The 23,143-nt window shown below is 42.7% G+C and overlaps 1 protein-coding gene across 2 annotated transcripts in view; it reads left to right on the top strand.

Annotated features, from left to right (window-relative positions):
* LOC147023641 (uncharacterized) overlaps nt 1-23,143 on the top strand; it is a 113,649-nt gene that overhangs the window by 53,145 nt on the left and 37,361 nt on the right. For both annotated transcript variants that reach the window (XM_085889269.1, XM_085889267.1), the window contains exons 3-6: nt 8,791-8,968; nt 16,152-16,263; nt 16,563-16,738; nt 22,079-22,338. In XM_085889269.1, the coding sequence (XP_085745395.1) occupies nt 8,791-8,968; nt 16,152-16,263; nt 16,563-16,738; nt 22,079-22,338 (726 nt within the window). The remainder of the gene's footprint in view (nt 1-8,790; nt 8,969-16,151; nt 16,264-16,562; nt 16,739-22,078; nt 22,339-23,143) is intronic.

The raw sequence follows: 23,143 nt of genomic DNA, 5'->3' as shown, positions 1-23,143 counted from the left end.
AAATAATGGAGGTGTTTAGATTTAAATGCAATAAATAAATATTATTTATGAAATACATTATAAATCAGCATTAAAATAATTTGTTGGTGGTTGCTAGGTTACGCAGTGCAGCATATTAAAATCCGTTACTCATGACAGTTTGTATTGAGTCTATAGTTAGATGTAGGTGGTGTCTAATGAGGAATGGACATGTCCACAAGGTAAAGTGGTTATCGCTTAATATATTATCATATAATGTGGTGTATGGTTCAAGTTATTCATTGTAGTAATCTATCTATAATTCCAGCAATCGCCGTGTGTGTGTGTGTGTGTGTGTGTGTGTGTGTGTGTGTGTGTGTGTGTGTGTGTGTGTGTGTGTGTGTGTGTGTGTGTGTGTGTGTGTGTGTGTGTGTGTGTGTGTGTCCGCTGTTTCTCGACAACCACTGGTCCGATCTAATTGAAACTTGCCAGATATATTGCTGGGGACCTGAGTATGTGCCTTTTCAAGGTTTGATATTAATCGGACAAGTGATTCCCAAGTTATGGCCATTTATTTACCAAACCAATGACAAGACACGTTGTTGCGTGGGCGTGGCCGATGGGGAAGGGAACCTCAGCCGCGTTCGCCATTACAGGTTACAACGTACGGACTTCCGGAGAGTGAGTACTTACTGTATTCTAATAATTTCTCGATTTCTTATGCGCATTTATAGATAAACACAATGCCGCAAGTTATGATCGTTTTCATATGAGACGGTGCATACATTTCAGTAACATCAGAGTGCTGGTATGCTCCAAACCAGGAAGTATTTTTTTTCTCTCTTCTCTTCTCTTTTTGTTTTTCCTTGCGATGACATTGCTAAAAGGCAAAATACGTTGGCGCTAATTGAATAATTGGCCATTAAAACCTAAAATGCGAATCATCGTAACTGTGATATGCGAACTTCTGCGCCACGCACGTACGGGCACGTGAGAGCGAAGAAACTGCCTGTGTGGTTGTTGTTTGTTGCTCGCGGTTGGAATATTTATTTATTCTTTTTAAAAATTATTTATTTATTCATTTTTTTAACGGGCACGTACTTGTCTATCTATAATTCCAGCAATCTCTGTGTGTCTGTTTGTCTGCGACCGCCGTTTCTCGATGACCGCCAGTCCGATCTCATTGAAACTTGCCAGGAATATTGCCGGGGACCCGCGGATGTGCCTTTACGAGGTTTGCTATCGATCGGACGAGCGCTTCCCAAGTTACAGTCATTTTATTGCTTTTTCAGTGTTGAAAAGGTGTATGTATGGCAGCTGAAGGTGTCGTTCCACCTTCTCACCTTGTCATGCCATTTTTTCCCAAATTATTAATAACCAGAAGACCACCGGTCCAATCGGATTGAAACTTGCCAGGAATACTGCCGGGGGCCCGCGGATGTGCCTTTTCAAGGTTTGATATCAATCGGACAAGTGGTTCCCAAGTTACGGCCATTTATCTGTCAACCAATGAGATGACATGGTGCTATGACATCACGAATGACGACATAATTAATGCTTGTTTAATTATTTATTTATTTATTTTAATTTTTTTGGGCACGATTGACGTCACAATTCTTTTTCTTTTTCGTTTGGTATGACGTCACAATCGACACTGAGGACCTGAGTATGTGCCTTATTATTTATTATTATTGTTGTGCTTGGTAGACATTTGTGAATACATTTACAGAGAGAGGGGTGAGAGAGAGGGGAGGGAGAGGAGGGGGGAGAGAGGTGGGAGAGTGGGGGGGGCGAGAGAGAGGGGGCGTCACAATTGATGCTGGGGATCTGATACTGCAGGCACAAAGCTGCACATACTGGCATGCACCTACAGGCCCGCACTAGTACTTTAAATAAAGTGAATAAGCAAATGACTTTGAATGAGGATATTGCATGCTGTGTTGACTGACTGTTTGGACACAACTTTGGGGTTGTGGTTCCATTGTTGTTGAGTCGTCTACTGATGTTGACCAGCGACCGTGGTTGTGGATCCATTGTTTTGAGAGGTTCTGGGCTGAAAGGATCGAAACCTCGATGAAAAACAGTGCTCAGCTGATGATCCAAGCAGTTAGAAAATCAGTAAATTGCTTATAAGTTAAGGTTATAACTTCAAATAATATCGCTTTTGTAAAATCGCTGTAAATCGCTATTATGTACGTGTGTGTGTGTGTGTGTGTGTGTGTGTGTGTGTGTGTGTGTGTTTTGTTACGTTTGGCTTCCTTCTTGGGACTATGGTGCAGATATTGGTCTTTATTTTGATTAAGACCCTTCGCCCCCTTTAGCACTTTAAACCCCTTTATGACCCTTAAAACACTTTAGACCCCTTTTTGAACTTTTAAGACACTGGAGCCACTCTAGACCCTGCTACACCCCTTAGAAAATCGAAAAAATTCCCCCAATTATCGTTTTGATGATCTTTTTCATGCACCATTTGCATTACATCACAAGTTGTAATGACGAATCGAAAATTATATCCGAAAGTGAAGTTGATGTTGAAAAGTGAAACTGAAAATGGATCATTGAATGGGAAACCAGAATGAAATACTGTGAAAAATACTGGATGGAGATTGCCGAAAGCAAAGCTATTGGGAGTACAGAGAGAGGCGGCAGGTTGGGAACTGAAGAAGTGATGTGAAGAAGGACAAGTGCATGTAGGTTGTCAGTTGGTATGGAAAGAACTTTGGTGATCTTCCATCAGGGGATAGGCCCAAAACATGCCTAAACTAGAATGGCACTTGATAGAGTGCATACCTCCGCCACACAATGCCTGATCCACAAGAACATATTGGGCCCAATACATTTTTGAACAAGAAAAATAGCAATCAGAGATTGCAGACCCTCGCCAGGACTTGTGTTGTGTGGTGTTTGTTTAGTTTTGTGTGGCGTTTGTGTACTGGTGTGTTACATAATTAATAAGAGACGTGATTAGAAGTCACTTTATAACTGCTGTAACTGATGACCAGTTCAGCCATTTCAGAGAAGTTTTTAGAAAGTATTTTTTTGAAACAATATGGCTGCTGGATCACGTGACCGATGACATCATCAAAAAAAATTGTGGACCATTTTACCCCAAAATGACCCTTAAAAAACTTCTATACTGATCGGATGTAGCGTTCTATATATGCAATTGTGACGTCATAACAAAGGCACCTATGATCTCATAAAAAATATCACACTCATTCTCCATGAGGAATACTTGCTATGTGCTAAGTTTCAATTTTTTCATTGGTGCAGTTTCAGAGATACAGAGGTCCAATTTTTTTCGGTTTTTTCAACATGACTGTCACACCATGTGACCCATGACGTCATAGTTATCATTCAAACATGCTACATTAGTAGCCCCACCAACGTTGAAAATTTCATCTCAATCCAACAAGCGGTTGCAGAGAAAAACACGAAAGTTCTGTGCGGACTAACAAACAGACCAAAATGCAATACCCTCTCCTCTGTGGAGAGTAAAAATCAAGGACCCAGATTAAAAAAAAAAAGAAGTAATTCTGGATGCCAAACTATATGTCTGATCAGGTTGAAATTTAAAATCTATATTCCCCATCACTGCCAGATCGTAATTGTGAAGTTTCACATCAATTGATTAAGCAGTTTCAGAGAAATTATTATTTAATATTTTTCTTAAATCCAATATGGCTGCCAAACCATGTGACATCAATTATTCTTTAACAACCTTGCACACGCATGCCTTGGGGGACATTTGTGTGAAGTTCTGTCCAGCTGTTCTTGAGAAGATCATTAAATGTTTTAGGGTAAATCCAATATGGCTGCCAAACCATGTGACCTATGACGTCATATGTGTGAACCTTTTGTTCCTCATGGATAGGCAGTCATATGTGTAAAGTTTCACCTCGATCTGTTCAGCCATTTCAAAGAAGATTTTTGAAGGTTTTGTTTTGAAAAAAATATGGCTGCCGAATGACGTGACCGATGACGTCATGAAAAAAATTTGTAGACCATTTTATCCCTAGATGACCCTCAAAATTTTTCATACTGATCGAATGTAGCATTCTACATATGCAATTATTACGTCATAAAAAAATCACTCTCATTCCCCATGAGGAGTACTTGCTCTGTGACAAGTTTCAATTTTTTCCTTGGTGTGATTTCAGGGGTCCAAAGTTTTTCCATTTTTCCAATATGGCTGCCACACCATGTGACCTATGATGCCACAATTATCATTAAAATATTATGCATGAGAGGTCGCACCAATGATGAAAATTTCATCTCAATCCGACAAGCAGTTGCGAAGAAAAACATGAAAGTTCTGTGCAGACAAACAAACAAATGAAAAATCACTCATCGAGTGACAACTTGACAAAACAGCACAAAGTAGAATGGCATTCGGTAGAGCACATACCTCTGCCAGGTGGAACAGTTTACATTTTTTTTATTCCACTGATGGGCTGTATCCGAACCAAAATCCAATCTGCTTGTTATTGTCACCTATTCAACTCATCCACCTTGTTTTGTCATAACTCGTCCACAACCTTTTGAGATTCAGTGATATATTTAGTTTTTGGCCCTATCTATCAATTTTAGAAATTAGTCCTGTGTTGACCGTTTGACCTTAAAATTAATTAGTATTTGAATTCAGCGACCTGACATTAAAATGCTCTTCAACTTTCAAGTTAATCGGATTAAAATTGAGTATTTTAAAAATTTGGCCTATGTTCACTTTTTGGTCTACGTTGAACTATGGTAACCACAAAAATAATAGGTGGTAGAATTCAGTGACCAGATATGTAAATCCTTTTCAAATTTCAACTCAATCGGATGAAAATTGAGGATTTAGAAAATTTAGACTTTTGGCCTATTTTGACCTTTTGGCCTGTGTTTACCTCAAAAATAATAGGTGTTTGAATTCAATGACCTGACATGAAAATGTTCTTCAAATTTCAAGTCAATCTTATGAAAATTTACAATTTTAGAAACAATTTAAAAATTTGGCCTCTTTCGGGTTGACCTGACAGCATATGTTGACCTATTTTTTTTTTGTATAGCTTGTCAAGGCTCATATGAGAGCGAACACACATTGCACAGCAAGGGGGGGCATGACACAAGAGGGGCATGGGAAGGACAAAGCAGTGGAGAACAGAGACATGAGGAGATATATGGAAGGGAGAGGTATGGGGCAGGAACACGAGGTATACAAGATGGACATTACAGGGACTTTCAGGAAGGAAAGCATGGAATTTGAAGGAGGTGGGTTTGGGGTGGATTAACGGGGGTGGAAAAAATTGAGGATTTGAATAGGGGATGATAAGAGGTGGTGGTGAACAGCTGTTTTGAAGGACTGGAGGGAAGAATGGGATTGAACAGAGTGAGGGAATTTATTCCAAAGGCAGAAAAAAGGGGAATGTTAGAGTGAAGGTGAGCAGCGATTCGTGATTTTGGTAGTTTTACCAGAAGGAGGTTGTTGGTGGACCTTGAGCGCCCTGTGGAAATATGGTGGGGACAAATCGCAGACAGAGCATTTCATAATATCACCCTCACTCCCAAGTAGTACTTGGGAGGTTCAACAACCATGGATTGCAAATCTTCACTGATGGAATGGAACGAGGTTGCCGAGGTTAGCAGCTGTGATATCTTCTGTGATATCTGCACACTGAATTCACATTTCTACCAATACACACTCATTTCAGTTGAGATGTCGTCAAACCCCTCAATGACGTGTGTATGTATATATATATATATATATATATATATATATATATATATATATATATATATATATATATATATATATATATATATATATATATATATATATATATATATATATATATATATATATATATATATATATATATATATTGTTACAGATCTGGAAACCATTTGCATTCAACATACAGATGTCCCAAAAGTCAGTTAGGCCAAAAAAAAAAATGTTGCATTGGCGTAACAGGTCACTGAAAAATAGGGTAGGTCGGTCGGGAACTTTTATTTTTTTTTTTTTTTCCTAATAAATCCCTCCCAAAATCTCCCCCGGCTCGAGTACCACCCTTTTTGTCGGCGGGTTCTGTCCGAAACACTTCCGGGTTTTTGCGATTGCGATCGCAATCAACAAGATACTTGAAAACGATAGCAAAACAACAAAAATAGCAATAAAATAGGGTCGGCAAAATTTTTCGATAGCAAAAAAACAAAAAAAAAACGTAGGGTCGGCGGAATTTTTAGGGTCGGGCGGGTTACGCCAATGCAACATTTTTTTTTTTTGGCCTTATGTCGTTAAGTATGTGTGTAGTCAGCTCCCCTTCCTTTTGTCTAGTGGGAGAATCAAAGGCATGCGTTGCGATTTCTTTTTAGTTAGGTTATTAAATCTTTACATCCAACGAACCCCCCCCCCCCCAACGAACAACCAACAACCATTCCATTCCCCATCACGATCCACTACCCACCCGCTGTCTACAAGCACTCTGACTTGCCAAGGCAGGGTCTTGCAGCCGTTCCTTGCCACTTCCACCAACGTTCCTTCCACAAACGTTGTAACTCTTGCACGTCGGCCTGTGCAACATTGATACTGTTACTCGTCAAGTATGAACCCGCATGGAAGACTGGCTGGGGTTTCCCAGCAGGGGCCGTTGCAGCGTTAATACTGTTACTCGTCGAGTGTGGGCCCGCGTGGAGGAGTGGCTGGGGTTTCCCGGTAGAGGCCAAGGCCCCGCCCCGGAAAGGTGGGCCGTAGGACCTGTCCAATCAGAGGCGGACAGCGAGGTGTGTTCACAAAGGCCCCTCCCCGCTGAGAGAACTCCATAAATTCCTGAGCACTCTCTGAAGCAGGTGGTCTTTTTGAGGTCTTGGAGTGTATTTTGGGGGTCTTGGAGGGTATTTTTGAGCTCTTGGAGAGTCTTTTTGAAGTCTTGGAGAGTTTTTGAGGTCTTGGAGAGTCTTTTGAAAGTTATTTTGAAGAGTTTTTGGTGGGCGTCGAGGCGGCGAATGTGTCTCTGCTGGCCCTCTACAAGGAAGGGAAGAGCGACCCCAACCCCCCTCAGTGGAACCCGGCCATTCACCACCCGAGCTCCACCACGAACCTCGAGTCCCACACGTGCGACTGGGGACCAAACCAGCACCCATTGTCAGGTGCCGCATCGTGGAGCACGCCCTTCCTCCGACAGTCAGGTACACCACCGAACTCTGGCTCCCAGCTTGTCTCTCTCCTCGGCTGCGAGGGTCCAATAAAGACTGGGTTTCTTTTCGTGTGTGTGTGTGTGTGTGTGTGTGTGTGTGTGTGTGTGTGTGTGTGTGTGTGTGTGTGTGTGTGTGTGTGTGTGTGTGTGTGTGTGTGTGTGTGTGTGTGTGTGTCTGCTTGTTGGCCCGTCTTTAAGTCGAAATGAATAAGTGTTTTTGGATCATTGTAAATACTTCTTGCCTATTCGCGTTAAGTCTTGCTTTGTGTCTTCATTTACTGTAAATAAAACTTGTTAGAAATGTTCCCAATCCATTTCCGTCCCTTCTTCAATTGGTCCAGCATGGTTTGCATCTGAGTTTAGATGGGTTTTTATCCCCAATAATCCATTCATTCCAGCCGGCATGGCTTTGGCAGTTTCCGCTCGGCTGCACCCGAACCGGAGTTGGTAGTCGGTAGTTGGAACTCTACCGCAGTCGGAAGAGTGATCCGGTTCGAGCAAGACGTGCCGAGGGCATGGTTTCTCCGGTCGTCGAAATCGCGTAGTTAATTCGGTAAATTGGTTATAGACAAATAGATCCTACGCTACGTGGTTCAGATATTGGCGTCCACGGTCGGTTAGACGACCCGCCGGCTCACGAAGATATCCGAGCGACGGCCTACAATTCCTGGGAGTTTGGTGGGAGAGAACGCAAGCCTCCCCCACCTAGTGGTCGTTCTCACCACCGACCCCCAGCCCACAATATATATATATATATATATATATATATATATATATATATATATATATATATATATATATATATATATATATATATATATATATATATATATATATATATATATATATATATATATATATATATATATATATATATATATATATATATATACATATATATATATATATATATATATATAGTCGTGACTGCTCGTTGCATCATTGGTAAGATTGTGGCTGTGCTGCTCATGCCGTCACCCCTGCAGGACTGCAGGTTAGAGCAGGAACTTGGAATTTGCCCTGAAGCCAGAGGTGGGTCTGCATACCTCCAGAGTTGAGATCATCCTGCCAGCCCATGGTTGCAAGTCACTGTAGTAAAAATTGGATGAAAGTACATTCCTGCTGTGAAATCTTTGTTATGGTGTTGAAAAATGCATTTCTCTTGTATTTCCTGCAAAGTTCCACTTTGAATTGGACACTTATTTTAATACATGTACTGTACATTTGCCTCAAAAACTCATCATAAAGGATGGTGCATAGGTAGTGTACTTAGAGTTTAGCCGTCTTGCCTGAGTTCGATTCCCGACCTGACTTAACGATTGGATTGGTGCTCTAAAGACGGGGCATTGCATTGCTCAGTGCACCTCTTAAATCGATATTTAGCTGGGTCTCCCATCTTCCAGCATTAGCTGGTGGACGTAGAATATCCCAGTATCCTTAACAAGGATTGCGTGAGTTATCGCCAGCACCCAGAAGGAATTGCAAATTCCGACCCAAATCACCATCACTCGAATACCAGACCTAGCCAGTCGGTTTGTGGAAGACTTGGGCCAACAACTTCCCCAGCTGATACTACAAGAAGTTGGGAATAATTGGGGCCGTTAATGACAACACACTCTCACGACCCTTCTCTTTGAATATGCTTACCCTCTAGCTCCGTCAATACAATACGTCCAGGATTCGCATCACCCTCAAGCATCCTCTCCAGATTGCTGTCCGGCCAGTCATTAATTTGACTTGCATCAAGCAGCATCAAATCAGGGCCGGTCTGTGCGGATGTTGTGACAAGAATGGCTACGGCGCTTGGAGTTTCGCTGTGAAACCTACTTCTGGTAAGACATCATAAAATGGATTTTAAAATTAAACAACACTTTATTTTTGTCATGTGCATAATTTGAGAATACTAACTGCTGAACTGCCATTGTGTGAACAGATTTTCCTTCAATCGTTCTGCTTTCCTCCTGTTGTTATCGCACACTGAGTGTGGGTTTTCTCTGCACCCGCTTGTCGGATTCACACGAAATTTTCACAATAGGAACGACCACTCGTGTATAATGTTTTCATGATAATTATGACGTCATATGTCACGTGTTGTGTCCGCCATGTTTGAAAAAGGAAAAAATTTGGACCTCTGTATCTCTGAAACCGCCTGATGGTTAAAATTTAAACTTGCCACATGGCAAGTACTCCTCATGGGGAATGTGTGATTTTTTTTAACTTTAATGTCAGAGGAGCCTTCATTATGACGTCATAAATACATAGGTAGAATGTGACAGTCAATCATGATGAAAATCTTTGAGGGTCGGCGAGACGTAAAAAAAATTGATGATGTCACCAGTCACATGATTTAGCAGCCTTTTTTTTAACCTTCAAAAATCTCCAAAACTGCTGAACAGATTGTGGTGAAACTTTACAAGTCATCGCCTATCCATGAGGAACAAAAACTTCCCCACCTATGATGGCATAGGTCACACGGTTTGGCGGGTATGACTTTCTAAGAATAAACTTTTCAAAAAATAATCTTCTCCAGAACGGCTTGACAGATCAAGGGGAAACTTCACACATGTTCCGAAAGCCTTGGGGAAAGCAGGATGTTCATAAATAATTGATAGGTCACATACGCTGGCAGCCATATTGGATTGAACGAAAATCTTAAGAAAAATGATTTCTGTTGAACGACTTCTTCAGGTCAGGTCAGGTATGGGAACATGCACTGGCAGTAGCACGTCGCTGCATCCACTTTCTGCTGGTACTCCAGGGGCCTCCATCTGGCCATCCCCAAGGCAGATGCCTGGCCCATCCCCATCTTCTTGAAGCCGATCAATCTGCTGCAACCACGAGGCATGTGCTCCGCCCATTGTCCTACTCCACTCACAAGGCTCCCTCACTGAGAGAATCTGGTGAGCAGGATCAGCATCAGGAAAATGAGCCACATGTCCATACAGCTGTAGCTGACGCTCATGGACTATGCAAGTAACAAATCTCATTTGTGTCTCTCTCAGCAACCGCTCGTTGGACACTAAGTTGGACGAGTGATAGCCAAGGATTCTCTGAAGAAACCTGGTCCTGAAGGAGTTAAGTCTCTGTGTCAGAACCCTGGTCAGAGTCCAAGTCTCACAGCCATAGAGCAAGACTGGAAGCACCAAGGACCTGAAGGCTCGGATTTTCATCCTCCTGCACAAGTACCGATAGCGGCACACCCCATGATCCAGTGAATCCATGACTCCCCAGGCCAGACCCAGATGTCGATTGACCTCTGGCTCACAGCCAGTGGAGACATGAATATCACTGCCAAGGTAAGTGAATCTCTCCACGACCTCAACATCCTCACCACAAACAGATACACACAAAACAGCAGCATCCTAGATGTCATTGAAAGCCGGGATCTTAGTTTTGACCCAGGAAATCCGTAATCTCAGTGGCTTTAACTACTTTAACCTCGAGGGCCCCCAAAAGGATATCTAGAGTCTCCGCAAAGATGACTGCATAGTTTGCGAAATACAGGTCAAAGATCTTGACATTCCAAAACGATGCACCACAGCTTGATCTCTCCGATATCCTCCCCAGAATCCAGTGCATACAAGTGCTGAAAAGTGTGGGGTCCAGTTCAAACCCCAGAGAAACTCCAGTAACAACTGGAAATAAATCAGAGATGGTATCCACGCATCTCACAGCACTGTCAGTGCCAGCGTATAGTTCCGACATCAGATTGCTCAGTTTTGGTGACACCCCACAAAGACCAAGAATCCTCCAGAGAGCATCCCAATTCACTGAGTCGAATGATTTGCAAAGATTACCATAGGCTGCAAACAGCTCCCGCTGAAACTCTCATCTGCGTTTGGTGAGGACCCAAAGAGCAAGGATACGGTCAATCGTTGACCTCTTTGGTGTAAAGCCTGAGTGCTCAAGCAGATGGTGGCAAACCCTGTCAAGAATATTCCAAGCAAAGACATTTCCCAGCACTGAGAACAGCGTCACCCCTCGGTAGTGGATGCAGTCCTGATGATCACCTTTCCCTTTCCAGAGAGGGACAATGAGGCCCCTCTTCCAGTCAGTTTGGATGATGCCTGCATTCCAGGCAGAGCACAGAACTGCATGCAATGACACGATTTCAGCATTTCCACCAGCCTTGAGAAGTTCGGCATGGATGCCACAGATCCCAGGAACTTTACCCCCATTTCAACCATTTCACCATAGCCTGTGGTTCACAATTGATTGGAGGGTCAGCAATAGGGATAGTAACACCCCTGAATTCCAACTCAACAACTGTTGAGTCAACCTTGTGCAGCCACTCAAAGTAACTAGCCCAGCGGGCCTTCACTTTGGACTCCTCCGTAAGAACCCGCCACCCTCCGCTCCAACTGTAGTACACTGAGGGATGGATTTTGAATAACGCAATGCACGAATTGCCCTGTTAGCAGGCCAAGAATCACTTGACCACAAGTGATGCTCCACCATCTCACAGATTCCTCGCACATAGGCCTCCTTGTCCACCCTCAGTGCATATACAGTTTTACACCTAAACTCCCTGAAGAGCTGAGCTCTGCCAGCCATTAAACGTGCCCCTTTAAATCTGGTCAATTGTATCCACTGTCCCTTGAGAGACAAAATTCTTCTTCACCCTCCGGTGAGTTCCAAGACATCCGCCGGCAACATCAAGGATGGTGGTCTTGAAGGCATTCCACAACTGTTCAGGATTTCCCCAAAGCATCCAAACCCCCATAATCCCCACTCAGTCTATTTCCCCAACTCCTCAGCTACCCTCTCATCCTTGAGGTTGCCAACATCCTGTCTCGGCTGTGATGTTACCATTCTCCTGGATTTAAGGTGCAACTTCAGAGTTGCCACAACAAACCCTTGGTTGGTATTGAGGAACTGAGCACTGCGGTAGACCCTGCAGTTATGGATCATTCTCCAGCAAACAGCAACAAGCGCATTGTCTATCTCCTTTGCCACACTGCCAGAATTGGAATACCGCATCCAGCGAGATGAGCCTGTGGGCGCTCAAATCACGAAACAGCTACTCGAAGTCCATGACTTCTTGCAAAACTCGAAGGACACTCAGTTGAGTGCATACCTCCGCTACGTTATACCTGATCCAAGAGAACATATCAGGGCCCAAAACATTTTTGAAATAACATGCGATACAGTACTATATCGTTTTTGGCAATATCTCTCAATGGTGAATAATCACTTTATACACCAAATAATTCTTGTATCCGGATCAGGATATTCACCAAAATCGAATGAATTCTTCCTTTGCACACACCCAATGTGTCCACAAAGTTTCATCTGAATCCGTCCACAACTTATTGAGATATCATGCTATATATCGTTTCTGGCCCGATCTCTCAACGGTGAAGATTCACTTTAAAAATTATAGTACGTAGTCGGATCCAGACCCGGATCTTCACCAAAATCCAATCGGTTCGTCCTTGTCACATACTGAATCTGTCCACAAAATTTCATCTGAATCCATGAATGAATCCATCTGAAAACTTTTTGAGATATCCTGTACACAAACAGGCATACAGACAGAAAGGGGTGAAAACATAACCTCCTTCACCTTCGGTGGCAGAGGTAATCAAGGAACTTAGTGCTATTCTGGTTCACACATCCAGACCCATGGGGACCCACACATGCTTCATAACCATCCCTATCAGTTCCAGTCGATGCACTGAAATCCCCCAACACTAGAAGAGTATCTCGTCTGGGGCACCGATCAACCGCAGACTCGAGCGTGGCGTAGAATGTGTCCTTCACGGTGAGATCACTCGCCTCAGTCACAGCACATACAGAGACCAGGGAAATGACACCTAAGGAGTGACGAATTCTTCGTCTCATAATACGCTCGTTGACCGGTGTTGCCTCAATTATCATTGGAATCAACTTTTTGGACACAGCTACAGCAACTAAACTCCTTGGGCATGGTAAACATCAGAGCGACCAGACCAGTAGTAGGTGCAACCACTTGATGCAACTTCAGAATTATGATGTAGTAGTCATGTGGGATATATGTTTTAAATTTCAACCTTGTTGGACACATGGTCTGGCAGTCAGAGTAATTTAATTTTTTGAATCTGGGTTTGTTTTGTTTTTTTTTGTTGTTGTTGTTGTTAATAAGGCTCACTTGGCTGCACCTGGATGGGTTTGAAGGTCGAGTCGAGCTGAAACCCAAATCCTATCCAGGTTCCTCCTAATGACTTCATCTTTGCTTTTTGCTTCTTAATTACATAACACACCAGTTCACAAACACCACACAAAACAAGGGTGGGTGTCAGTGATGAGGGTGTCAGTTCGATCAAACTGAAATATATATTGCACTTGGATTGGCAATTGGTTAATTACAAGAGTTTCCCACGTTTGATACTTATTAATCACTAGTTTTGTATTTTGTGAATTTTGATTGCATTGTGATGTGTTTGCGTCAGGTTTACTTTCTTCAGTCTCTCGTGGTTTAATCAACGCATCTGGAGAAATTGGGGATGTGTGTAATACAGATATGTGAATCAATGCTTATACCTGGTGTTGGCGTAATGGCTCGTGTGGTGGGCTTGGGATCCGAGGGTGCTGAGTTCAAATCCTGCTCCGCCGTTGAATCAATACTTGGTGAGGTTGACCCAGCCTGTTCATACTTCTGAGGTCGGCAAAAATGAGTACCAGCTTGCTGGTATCCTGTGTCGGAGTGGCGACCCATCCAGGATTGTGCCCAATAGCCAAGGAGACTGCTTCGGCAGCACCAACGCTCTGCGCAGAGTATGGTCCCAGTGGATGGAACCAATGCTTGTCATTCATTTATTAATTTTTATACATATGTTGAGGCTCATGGAATAGCTGAACAATAGAGGATGAGAGGGAAAAGAATAGATGAGGGGGAATAGAAAAGAGAGGGGGAAAAGTGAGCAAGAACAGAAAAGCTCATGGATTAGAATTGGAGAGTGGGTGGGTGGGGAAAAGGGGGAGGGGAGGTAATACAACATCCAAGAAGGTGAGAAGTTGCTGCCTTAAAGTACTGAAGTGAAGAGTATAAATGGAGGGAGACAATTGACTCCCCAAAATAAATGGACAATGGGGTGAGGGGGGGGTGCAGTGAGCAGGAAGCTTCGACTTGGGTTCATGGATTAATATTTATTATTCCACATGTTATGACTGGGAGGTAGAAGAGCCAAGAGGGAAGGAAAAGGAAGTCTGGAAAAGGTAACATAATGACAACAAAGCCATTGACTATGTCCTGTCAGGGAAGTGTTGGCCATGATACTGTGTATCTTTATGGAAGATTCTAATCATCTTTAGGCAGGGCCTGAGCTTCAACAACCTCCAGAAATGGAACTTGGCTTGATGAAACCACAGCCCAGAATGGAGATGCATACTCCATCGAGCTATGTTGGAAGGCTTCGTTAGCTACGAAGTTCTGAGCGTGTTGGGGAAGGACTTAGCACTGTGGGAAAATATCCAAGTAGTGTGCTCCTTTTGGATGATAATTATTTATCCGAAGAAATGTTCTGGCTGATGGTGAAATAAAGCAGCTCCTTTGATTGCACCTTGTTAAACAGCTGGGAACTGCACTGAGAGATTTACCATGGCTGTCTTCAGGATGGTGCAGAGGTAGCGCACTAATTTTTGAGCTGCATGTTCTGGATTCGATTCCCGACGAGAATGCAAGCTGGCAAATTTTGGTGTTGCTTCACAGTGTGCCATCCCTTGGATTAATGTTAGCTTGGGTATTCTGCCTGCTAACATTAGTTGGTGGACGTTAATGTTTCCACGGTGTCCTTTGCAAAGAGTAGTAGGCAAGCTATCACCAAAAGCCTGAACAAGTTACAAATTCCAGCGCAACTTGGCACGAGTCAAACCTCAAGCCTGACAAACCGGTTCAAGAAAAGACGTGCTGAAAATGTTCCCAGACCAACCACTTTAATAATTGGGATTAATTGTAGCCATTATAGTCGTAAAAGTCAGCGCTGTCTCGCTTCAGCGAGCTTATGAGAAAATGAGACTTCCGAAGTGGAGTCGTGTTTCATGTGGATGGCCCAGTTGTGTTCTTATTCAGAGGAATATCAGTCTTTGTCAAGTATAGTGCCAACAACTAATTAAAAAATTAAATTTAATGTAAAAGGATGTAGGGATGGTTTTTACAAAAAACTATGTGAACAAGGTGTAGGGATGGTCACAAAAAATTATACTGTGAAACCATCCCTGCATCGGTGCATCCACTTGCAATGAGAGTGCATGTTGATTGTTTGCATGTATGAATATGACCACTGAAATATTAAACAGTTAATACACACACACACACACACACACACCAGAAACGGCAACGAAGACAGCTGCAACGATTGAAAAAAAGACAAAGGAAAAATAAATTTTTAAGCGACTAGAATTTTTAAGGGATTCTTCACCAGATACGGCCAAAAAGGATATATAACACGATATCTCAAAACGTTGGAGATGGAATTGGACGAAACTTGGTGGACAGGTTGGGTGTGTGACAAGGAAGAATTGATTCGATTTTGGTGAAGATCTGAATGTGGATATGATAATTTTTTTATATTTTTAAAAGTGATTCTTCATCGTTGAGAGATGGGGCCAAAAAGCGATACATAACAGGATATCTCAAAAAAAGTTGTGGACGAGTTATGACAAAAATCGGTGGACGAGTTGTTTCGGTGACGAAATGTTGGTTCAGGTTCAGATCCAGATCCTGTTTATCAGTGGGATACAAAACATTAACTGTTCAGCCTGGCGGAGGGAGGTATGCGCTCTACCGAGTGCCATTCAAGTTCACATATGGCTTGGCAAATATGGGTCATTTATTCTTGGGACATTCTTTGCGTCACATATCAGATTTAGCACTATCACAAAAATACTATTTATCATTCCAAAGTTTATCATGAAACTCTGAGATTTTGTGCTGTGTGTGCATTGTGCAGAGTAAACTGGAAGGGTATCCATTCGTTTCCTCTAATAGCTTCCTCTTTCACTGTTTGGCTTCTTCCTTTGTCGTTTACCTTTCAGTTCCAGAACTTAATGTCACCTGCAACATCAGTGATTCCGCAAGGCTGATCTGCACATGGCCTTCAGCTGTGCAAACAAACACCTCCAACGTTGCAAGCAAACTTCTGTACAGGTAAACTTTCACGAATATTATTGGTCTATGGAGAATATATGCATCTCCCAGGACATAGAACAACACTGGAAGCATGTAATGCAATTTGAGAGAAGCTGTGAATAGTGGATTTGGTGGAAGGGTACATTGTTATTGAGATTTTTTGTGACCATGACAACATCAGGGGAAGAGGTTTAGTAACCAGAGGCTGACATGCTATATGAGTGCAACAGTCAGTGTACATGAGGATGAATCTTGATGACGTGACAGCTGTCAATACGTTTTTCTTTCTTTCTTTTTGTTTTTGTTTTTACCTACAGGTGGAAGACCAGGGAAAACAAATCGTGGGAAGAGTGCAAAGAATACATACAAGAAACAGGATTTGAAATCAGTGGTTGTGTTTGGCACAATGTATTATATCCAAATAAGTTGAAACTCCATTTACGAACCCCTCACTTCTTGACGTATCACGAAACTTTCAAGCTTGAAACGAAATGTACGTTTTACATCTTCTTTTCATTTTTCTTGGTCTATGCCCTCCATTTTAGTTTATGTTCGTCTCAGAGTTTTGCGAAATTGGTGTTACACAATTTATTGAGCAATTTGTATTGTCTCGTAACCCTGATCGTGGGTGCCTGTTTTTCTTGGTAGAAAGTTTGACTGCATTGTGACAATACTGCTTTTCCTTCGATATCCAGGACTGCCGTTGCTTTTTTATTTTATTTATTACTACTACCATTTTTGTATACAAAATCGAAGCTTGTGGAATTGCAAGTAGAGAACAGAAATAACGCCATGGAAAGTTAGGACACACCACTGACAGTTGGGTAGAGAGACATTTGAAGGAAGAATGGGTGAGGGGGGGAAAAAGACAGTAAGGGCAGTGGGAGGAGGACACAGGGGGGTGAACAAACTGGATAGAAGATCAAACGCAGCAAGAAGGGGGATGAAAGAAGAGAGCAGGAAGACCTGGGAAGAAACAGCAATGGAACAAAAAGGTGGGGGGGAGGGGTAGGCTTTGGGAGGGTTTATGAGGCAAGATAAAATTCACGAGGAAAGATGGGGGAGGGTGGGTAGGTGACCCGAGGAGAAAGTGAACATCCAAAATATGTGGGTTTGAACCTAAAGTTAGTGCATACATAGATGTGCATACATTGCTGTTCCTCGAGACAAGGATGACATCAGCATCTAAGGAAAATATAGAAGTGATCATGAAAAGAATTGGGTGTCATGTCCAGTGGGTGCACTTCTGTTGGTGGCAGTGGAGTCCGATTATGTTGGAGATATGTCCACCACAGCCACACTGAAAAGCTGTGTGTTGTAGCTCAAGTTGATAATGACTGTTTTCCCTGCCCCCTTATCTTCTGCTGACTGGATTAACTTGGATTCTGCAATCTTGGCTCCTTGGAGAGCTGTCTGGTACCATGTAGACCTACACTTTGCAGTTTCTTCCCACTTATGGGGAGATATATCTGCTGCACACAAGTGTATTTGAAGTAGTCTTTATAGTAGAGTTTTGGGTGACTGTAGCAATAAGAACCTTGAATTAGCTCCCCATATAATATGGCATTCGGGGTTCGGAGGTCATCCATCCTTGTCATGTGTCCTATCCATGTAAGTAGTCTTCTTTGGAGGATTGTCTCTACACTTGGCAAGTTGGCACGCTTCAGAACCTCAACTATTTGATGCCAAGGATTGCACGAAGTTGCCGTTGTTGGAACATCCCTAATTTATTCACCTGTCTCCTTTAGAGGGTGTACATTTATGCTGAGTAGAGGAGGCAAGGCAGAATCGCAGCTCTGTAGCATTTGGACTTAGTGGATGATCTAATCTCATGCTGTGACCATAAACACTTCCTAAGGTGGCCAAGAGCACCGAGTGCAGAAGAGATCCTTGCAGTTAGTTCTGCATCAAGACTATTGTCACTGTTTTCACTGTTTTCACTGATTACTGTGTTGCCGGGGTAGGTGTTCTTCTGCACAGCGTTAAGTATACAGTTGTCAATGAACACTTCTGGCTCTTGAAACAGTACACCAGATGATGGCTGGTGCATGACTTCAGTCTTTGTGGTATTGATAGAGAGGTCAAAGCCAGTGTTTACTTCGGCAAACATGGTTATCAGATGCTGAATGGCAACCTCTGAGTGAGCTACCAATGCAGCTACCCACCCTTTTATTGAGAGCCCTTGGAAATTCAGGGCAAGCAGTGCAATCTCTGAAGAGGGCTGCCTCATCACTGGAGGAAGGACCTGACACACTACTCCCTTTCAAGATGTACGGCCATCACTCTTCAGCCACTTGCGTGCAGAGCTTTGACAATTGGCTCCGAGCTACTCAAGCCTGCCAACATTGCCGTCGCTCCATCGCTGCAAGACTTTTCAACACCAAACCCAACGCTCCACAATTCCACCTGCATCTCCACCCAGCACCTTCTAATTACTCCTCAGCACTAATTGCTTGTGCTGATATTTTTAAGTGATAGCATTCTGCACACAGGGGTAGCTCCACTTTCTGGGTTCCTATACTCGATAGTTGGCGAGCTCAGGAGTTGCCCCACAGTATCTGGAACAGATCAGTATTCAACAGATAGAATCCAGATCTGACATTGACTCAAGTTAAAGTTTATCTGCCAGGAAATGGTACCTTCACCACTGCAGCCTAGTGAAGGGGTGTTTGCGCAGAGTCATCTCTCCTAAGTAGTTTCTAAGAAAATGAATGATAAGCCAGAGACAAACATACTTTGGGATTGTTATGAGTTTGGGGGCTAATGACTAGCTCGCTGTGAAACAGTCGCAGGAACAACCAAACGGTTTGCTTTCGTGTGATGCCAAACAGTGACCAACCCTTTCATCTGCGCAAGTAACTGGATCAAAAAACATTCAGCGACAGACCAGCCATGCAAAATATGTTTTCACTTAATTTCTAAAAGTTATACAAGCAACAGCAAACAGGCATGGACGAAATGTTTCCACAATTCCCACAAGTTAACAAACCAAATTGCACCCCTTTTTGTCCCCCGGCCCTCCAACAAGGTCAGAGATGGGGGACATTAAAATGAGCTCTGACCGACCGACTGACCAAATCATCCGTCCATGTAATTTTGCTTACGTGATAGTTCAAAAAACAAAAAACGTTGAACATTTAGCTTTCATATTGCAGATACCTATTCCTCATGATATTATCTCAACCTCATTGTACATGTACTAAAAGATACTAAAATATGTACATCAACATACACGAACAAGGAAAAAAATGATCGTTGGAGCAACTGCAGTGATAAAGCAGAATCTCACTGAAATTTTGGAAATAATACAAGGAAATGTTACAAAAAAGGATCAATTTGGAAGCTGTTTATAAATCATCCTTAAGAGAGGTTCTGTGATAAGGAAGAAAAATGTGACCAGGAGAACATCACCTGGTCCTCAAGGTGATGCAAGAAAAAAAACACAAGGTGGATATTTTGGCCTCTGGGAAGACTCAGTTCAACCTTCTCACACCTGTTCAAAGAGATTACAAAGAGCAGTAAAATACAGAATGCAGTTGCATAGGTTTCTCTGCTCTTGCCTTAAACTCGTTCGAGTTATCAGAGTATGAATTTATTTATTTATTTATTTTTTTAACACAAGGAGAATACGAATACTTTCAGCCTCACAATCTTATACTAGGCTTGCTGCAGTCAGTGTCATGTGTCAAGAAGAAGTCTGTGTCTGTCTGTCTGTCTGTCTGTCTGTCTGTCTATCTCTCTCTCTCTCTCTCTCTCTCACACACACACACACACATCACTCTACAGTGTCAGATATTGTATTCCCAGTCCAAAAGTATTCTGCGTGCAGCTGAAAACCTGGAACCCTTCAGGGTGGAACCAGGCTTTCTTTAATCTAGCAGAACCTTTTGGGGATTTGACATGAATCACTCCTTCGTTCCTCTTGAGCTGATGTGCCCTAAATTTCTCTCTGCACTTTGGATTGCAACCACTCTGCTTAACCTGTGGCCTTAACAGACATGTAGCTTCAAATCACCAGCTGATCCCTTGTTTGCAAAGTCTCTTTAAAGAACCTTCTCCCCAATTCTTAATTTATCTTTCTGCACAAGCGGATGCCATGGAGCATCAATGGGATTGTTAAATTAATTCCACCTGGAGTTTGTCCACAAATTATGTCCACAAAAACCAGTCGAGAAAGATTCTATAAATTTCCAAAGGGGGGAAATTGGACAAGACAAAGACTGCGAGACTGGATTACAAAAGGGCATGGCTACAAATACCAGACTTCATCAGCAGGATAGCGTGACAAAAGCGCGATCGCATCAATAATCTAAACTCAAAAGAAAACATACATAACTTATAATGATACACCCCTTAGCAGCCTAGCTCATAACAGAACACGCAAGGTGCTTTATTTTCTCCCAGATGCCCAATTCCCATCCACCCACTAATAGATTGAAATATTCTATAGATTCTTATTAATCTGTCAATCCTTCATCGACTGGAATTTATAAACTGCTGCTATCTAAGGCAAATTTGGTCGAAGTAGGCTTTTGGAGCAATGCCTAAACAATTCCTCTGTGTGGGTGAAGCACAGCACATTGACCACAATACCTCATTAGGGCCTTTACTGGTCTACCTTCTATGTCACCCATAAAACTTCATTCCTGATTATAACAAGTCATTGGAAAGTCACAAAAATTGGCCGTAACTGTCCAACAAGATGTACTTACCCCTTTGAGCTGTTTTGGGTGTGTTCGATACCCAATGGGACAATAAGTTGGTGGATTCGTGCTTCACCGGCAGGGTATTGCATCACAAAGTGTGCTGTCCCTCAAATGGACGTTAATCTGGGTGTCCTATATGCTACCATTAGTTGTTGGACATTAAAGAACCCACTGAATTCCTCGCAAAGAGTCGACAAGTTATTAGCGGCACACTGAAGAAATTTCAGCTATTGGCTAAACAACCTTCAGTCAAATGTCAGGTCTGGCCAGCCAGTTCGTGAAAGATTTTGGCAAAACCCGTCCTTCCGCCAACCCCACAACAAGCTGGGAATAATTAGGGCCGTTAAATAAGTTATTTCAGTTTTGTCAGTGATTGATGTACAGGTAGTGGACAAAAAATGGAAACACCTGGGTAAATTTAGGGACACCAAGCAACGGCTTCCACGTTGGTGTGGCTCATGTGTTAATTGAGCAAATAACATCCCAGCATGCTTAGAGTCATGTGTAAAAGTGCTGCAGAGGCCTGGTTGCCTCGAATTATGGTTAGCATGGCTGCAAGAGGAGACCCCTAATGCCCCCATCCACAGAGCAAGTGTGGTCGCCCAATAGTTTGATGAGCATGACATTGATGTTATCCATATGTCATGGCCTTCTCAGTCACGAGGTCTGAACCCAATCGAGCATTTGTGGATATTCTGGAAGGATGCCGAAGACAGGATTTGCCACCTCCATCAAACAGGTGTGAGTTGATTGACTATCTCATGGAATAATGATTCCCGCATCCCTCCTGCAGAATTCCAGACGCTGGTGGACTCTCTGTCACAGTGCATACAGGCCGTACTGGCCACACGTGGTGGCCTTACATCCTATTAAGTGACTTTACATTGGTGTTTCCATTTTTTTGTCCACGACCTGTTGTTCTTATGCACATCCTATTTTTTATCTATATTTTTTGCTTTCAGTTGATAGATGCATGATCTGAGCAGTCAGAGCCGAAAGATAAGTTGTTGATTTATTAAACTTACTGGTAAGATATTACCCTGTTAATACTACATGCCTGCTCCGAACTACCTTTGAGGTCATCCTTTCTGGTTCTTTCTGTGTCTTCCTTTTGATCCCCCATTCAGACAAACCTGAGCCCCCATCCCAGTTGTGGTTGGAATTGAAGGCTGGAGAACCAGACGATGTCTGCGGTAGTCGCAACAACATGGTGGAAGTTGATTTTCCTGCAGAAAGAGAGCATAAAAGGGAATCGGACAATGGAGGAACAATGAAAGCTGAGGCAGAAGACAGGGAAGTTGCTATTCTCTGCTGGAAGCCACCTGTCCTACCGAATGGAGATTACAATTATGACGTGAACATCGCACCCAAAGATGGGGATAACAAGGTTTGTTGATGTGGGAACCAGTTTGATTGCATGCTTTTCACCAAGCGAGGAGAGATAGTTGGGGCAAAATGCCTCCCTGAGGATATATATATATATATATATATATATATATATATATATATATATATATATATATATATATATTTAATCCGTTTAACTAGAGGTCACGTGGTTACCTGAGTGGGGAGCGCACCCTCGGCAAAGCACCAATATTATCTGATTAGATTTTAATTTGGGCGGCCGAGCGTTTTAACCGCTGGTGTGTGTGCCGATGAATTTTTGGTCAAATCTGTTGTAATTACTGAAATGAGGACGAGAGAAGAACCTTCAGAGTATAGGCTTTATTCCATTTGATTGAAGCCGCTTCTACGGGCACACCAGGAAATACAGACGCAGCATGGAGTACATAAGCAGTAAGGTACACACGCGCAACTAATCACCGCAAAATAAATCAGTATTATATATCAATCAGTATTCTCACCATTGAATGAGCACCAAGTGAGCCGCCGACATAAAACGACAATGCCCCAGGGACAATCCCCGCGGCCGAGCCGAACCTCAGCTTTATCTCTTCTGTGCTCGAGCCGGGCAACATGTGATCACACGTCACGACCTTCAATTCACCACATTCTCCCCGTCTTTAAAATGTAACTAGAGGCCCAGCTAACGCACCATGATTACTTCAGCGCTACAGGAGTATACATTTCAAGCAATGCGAACTATCTAAACTACAGAAGCATACATGCCAAGCAGTGAGGATTATTTTGAGTTGTAGGAGCATGGTAATGAGCATCGATATATTATG

Source organism: Eptatretus burgeri, chromosome 7 (genome assembly GCF_056783735.1).
Source record: "Eptatretus burgeri isolate ZD-2024b chromosome 7, Ebu_testis_v1, whole genome shotgun sequence".
Taxonomy (NCBI): domain Eukaryota; kingdom Metazoa; phylum Chordata; class Myxini; order Myxiniformes; family Myxinidae; genus Eptatretus; species Eptatretus burgeri.
Note: the sequence above shows the minus strand (reverse complement) of the source record. Positions and strands in the feature narration are given on the sequence as shown.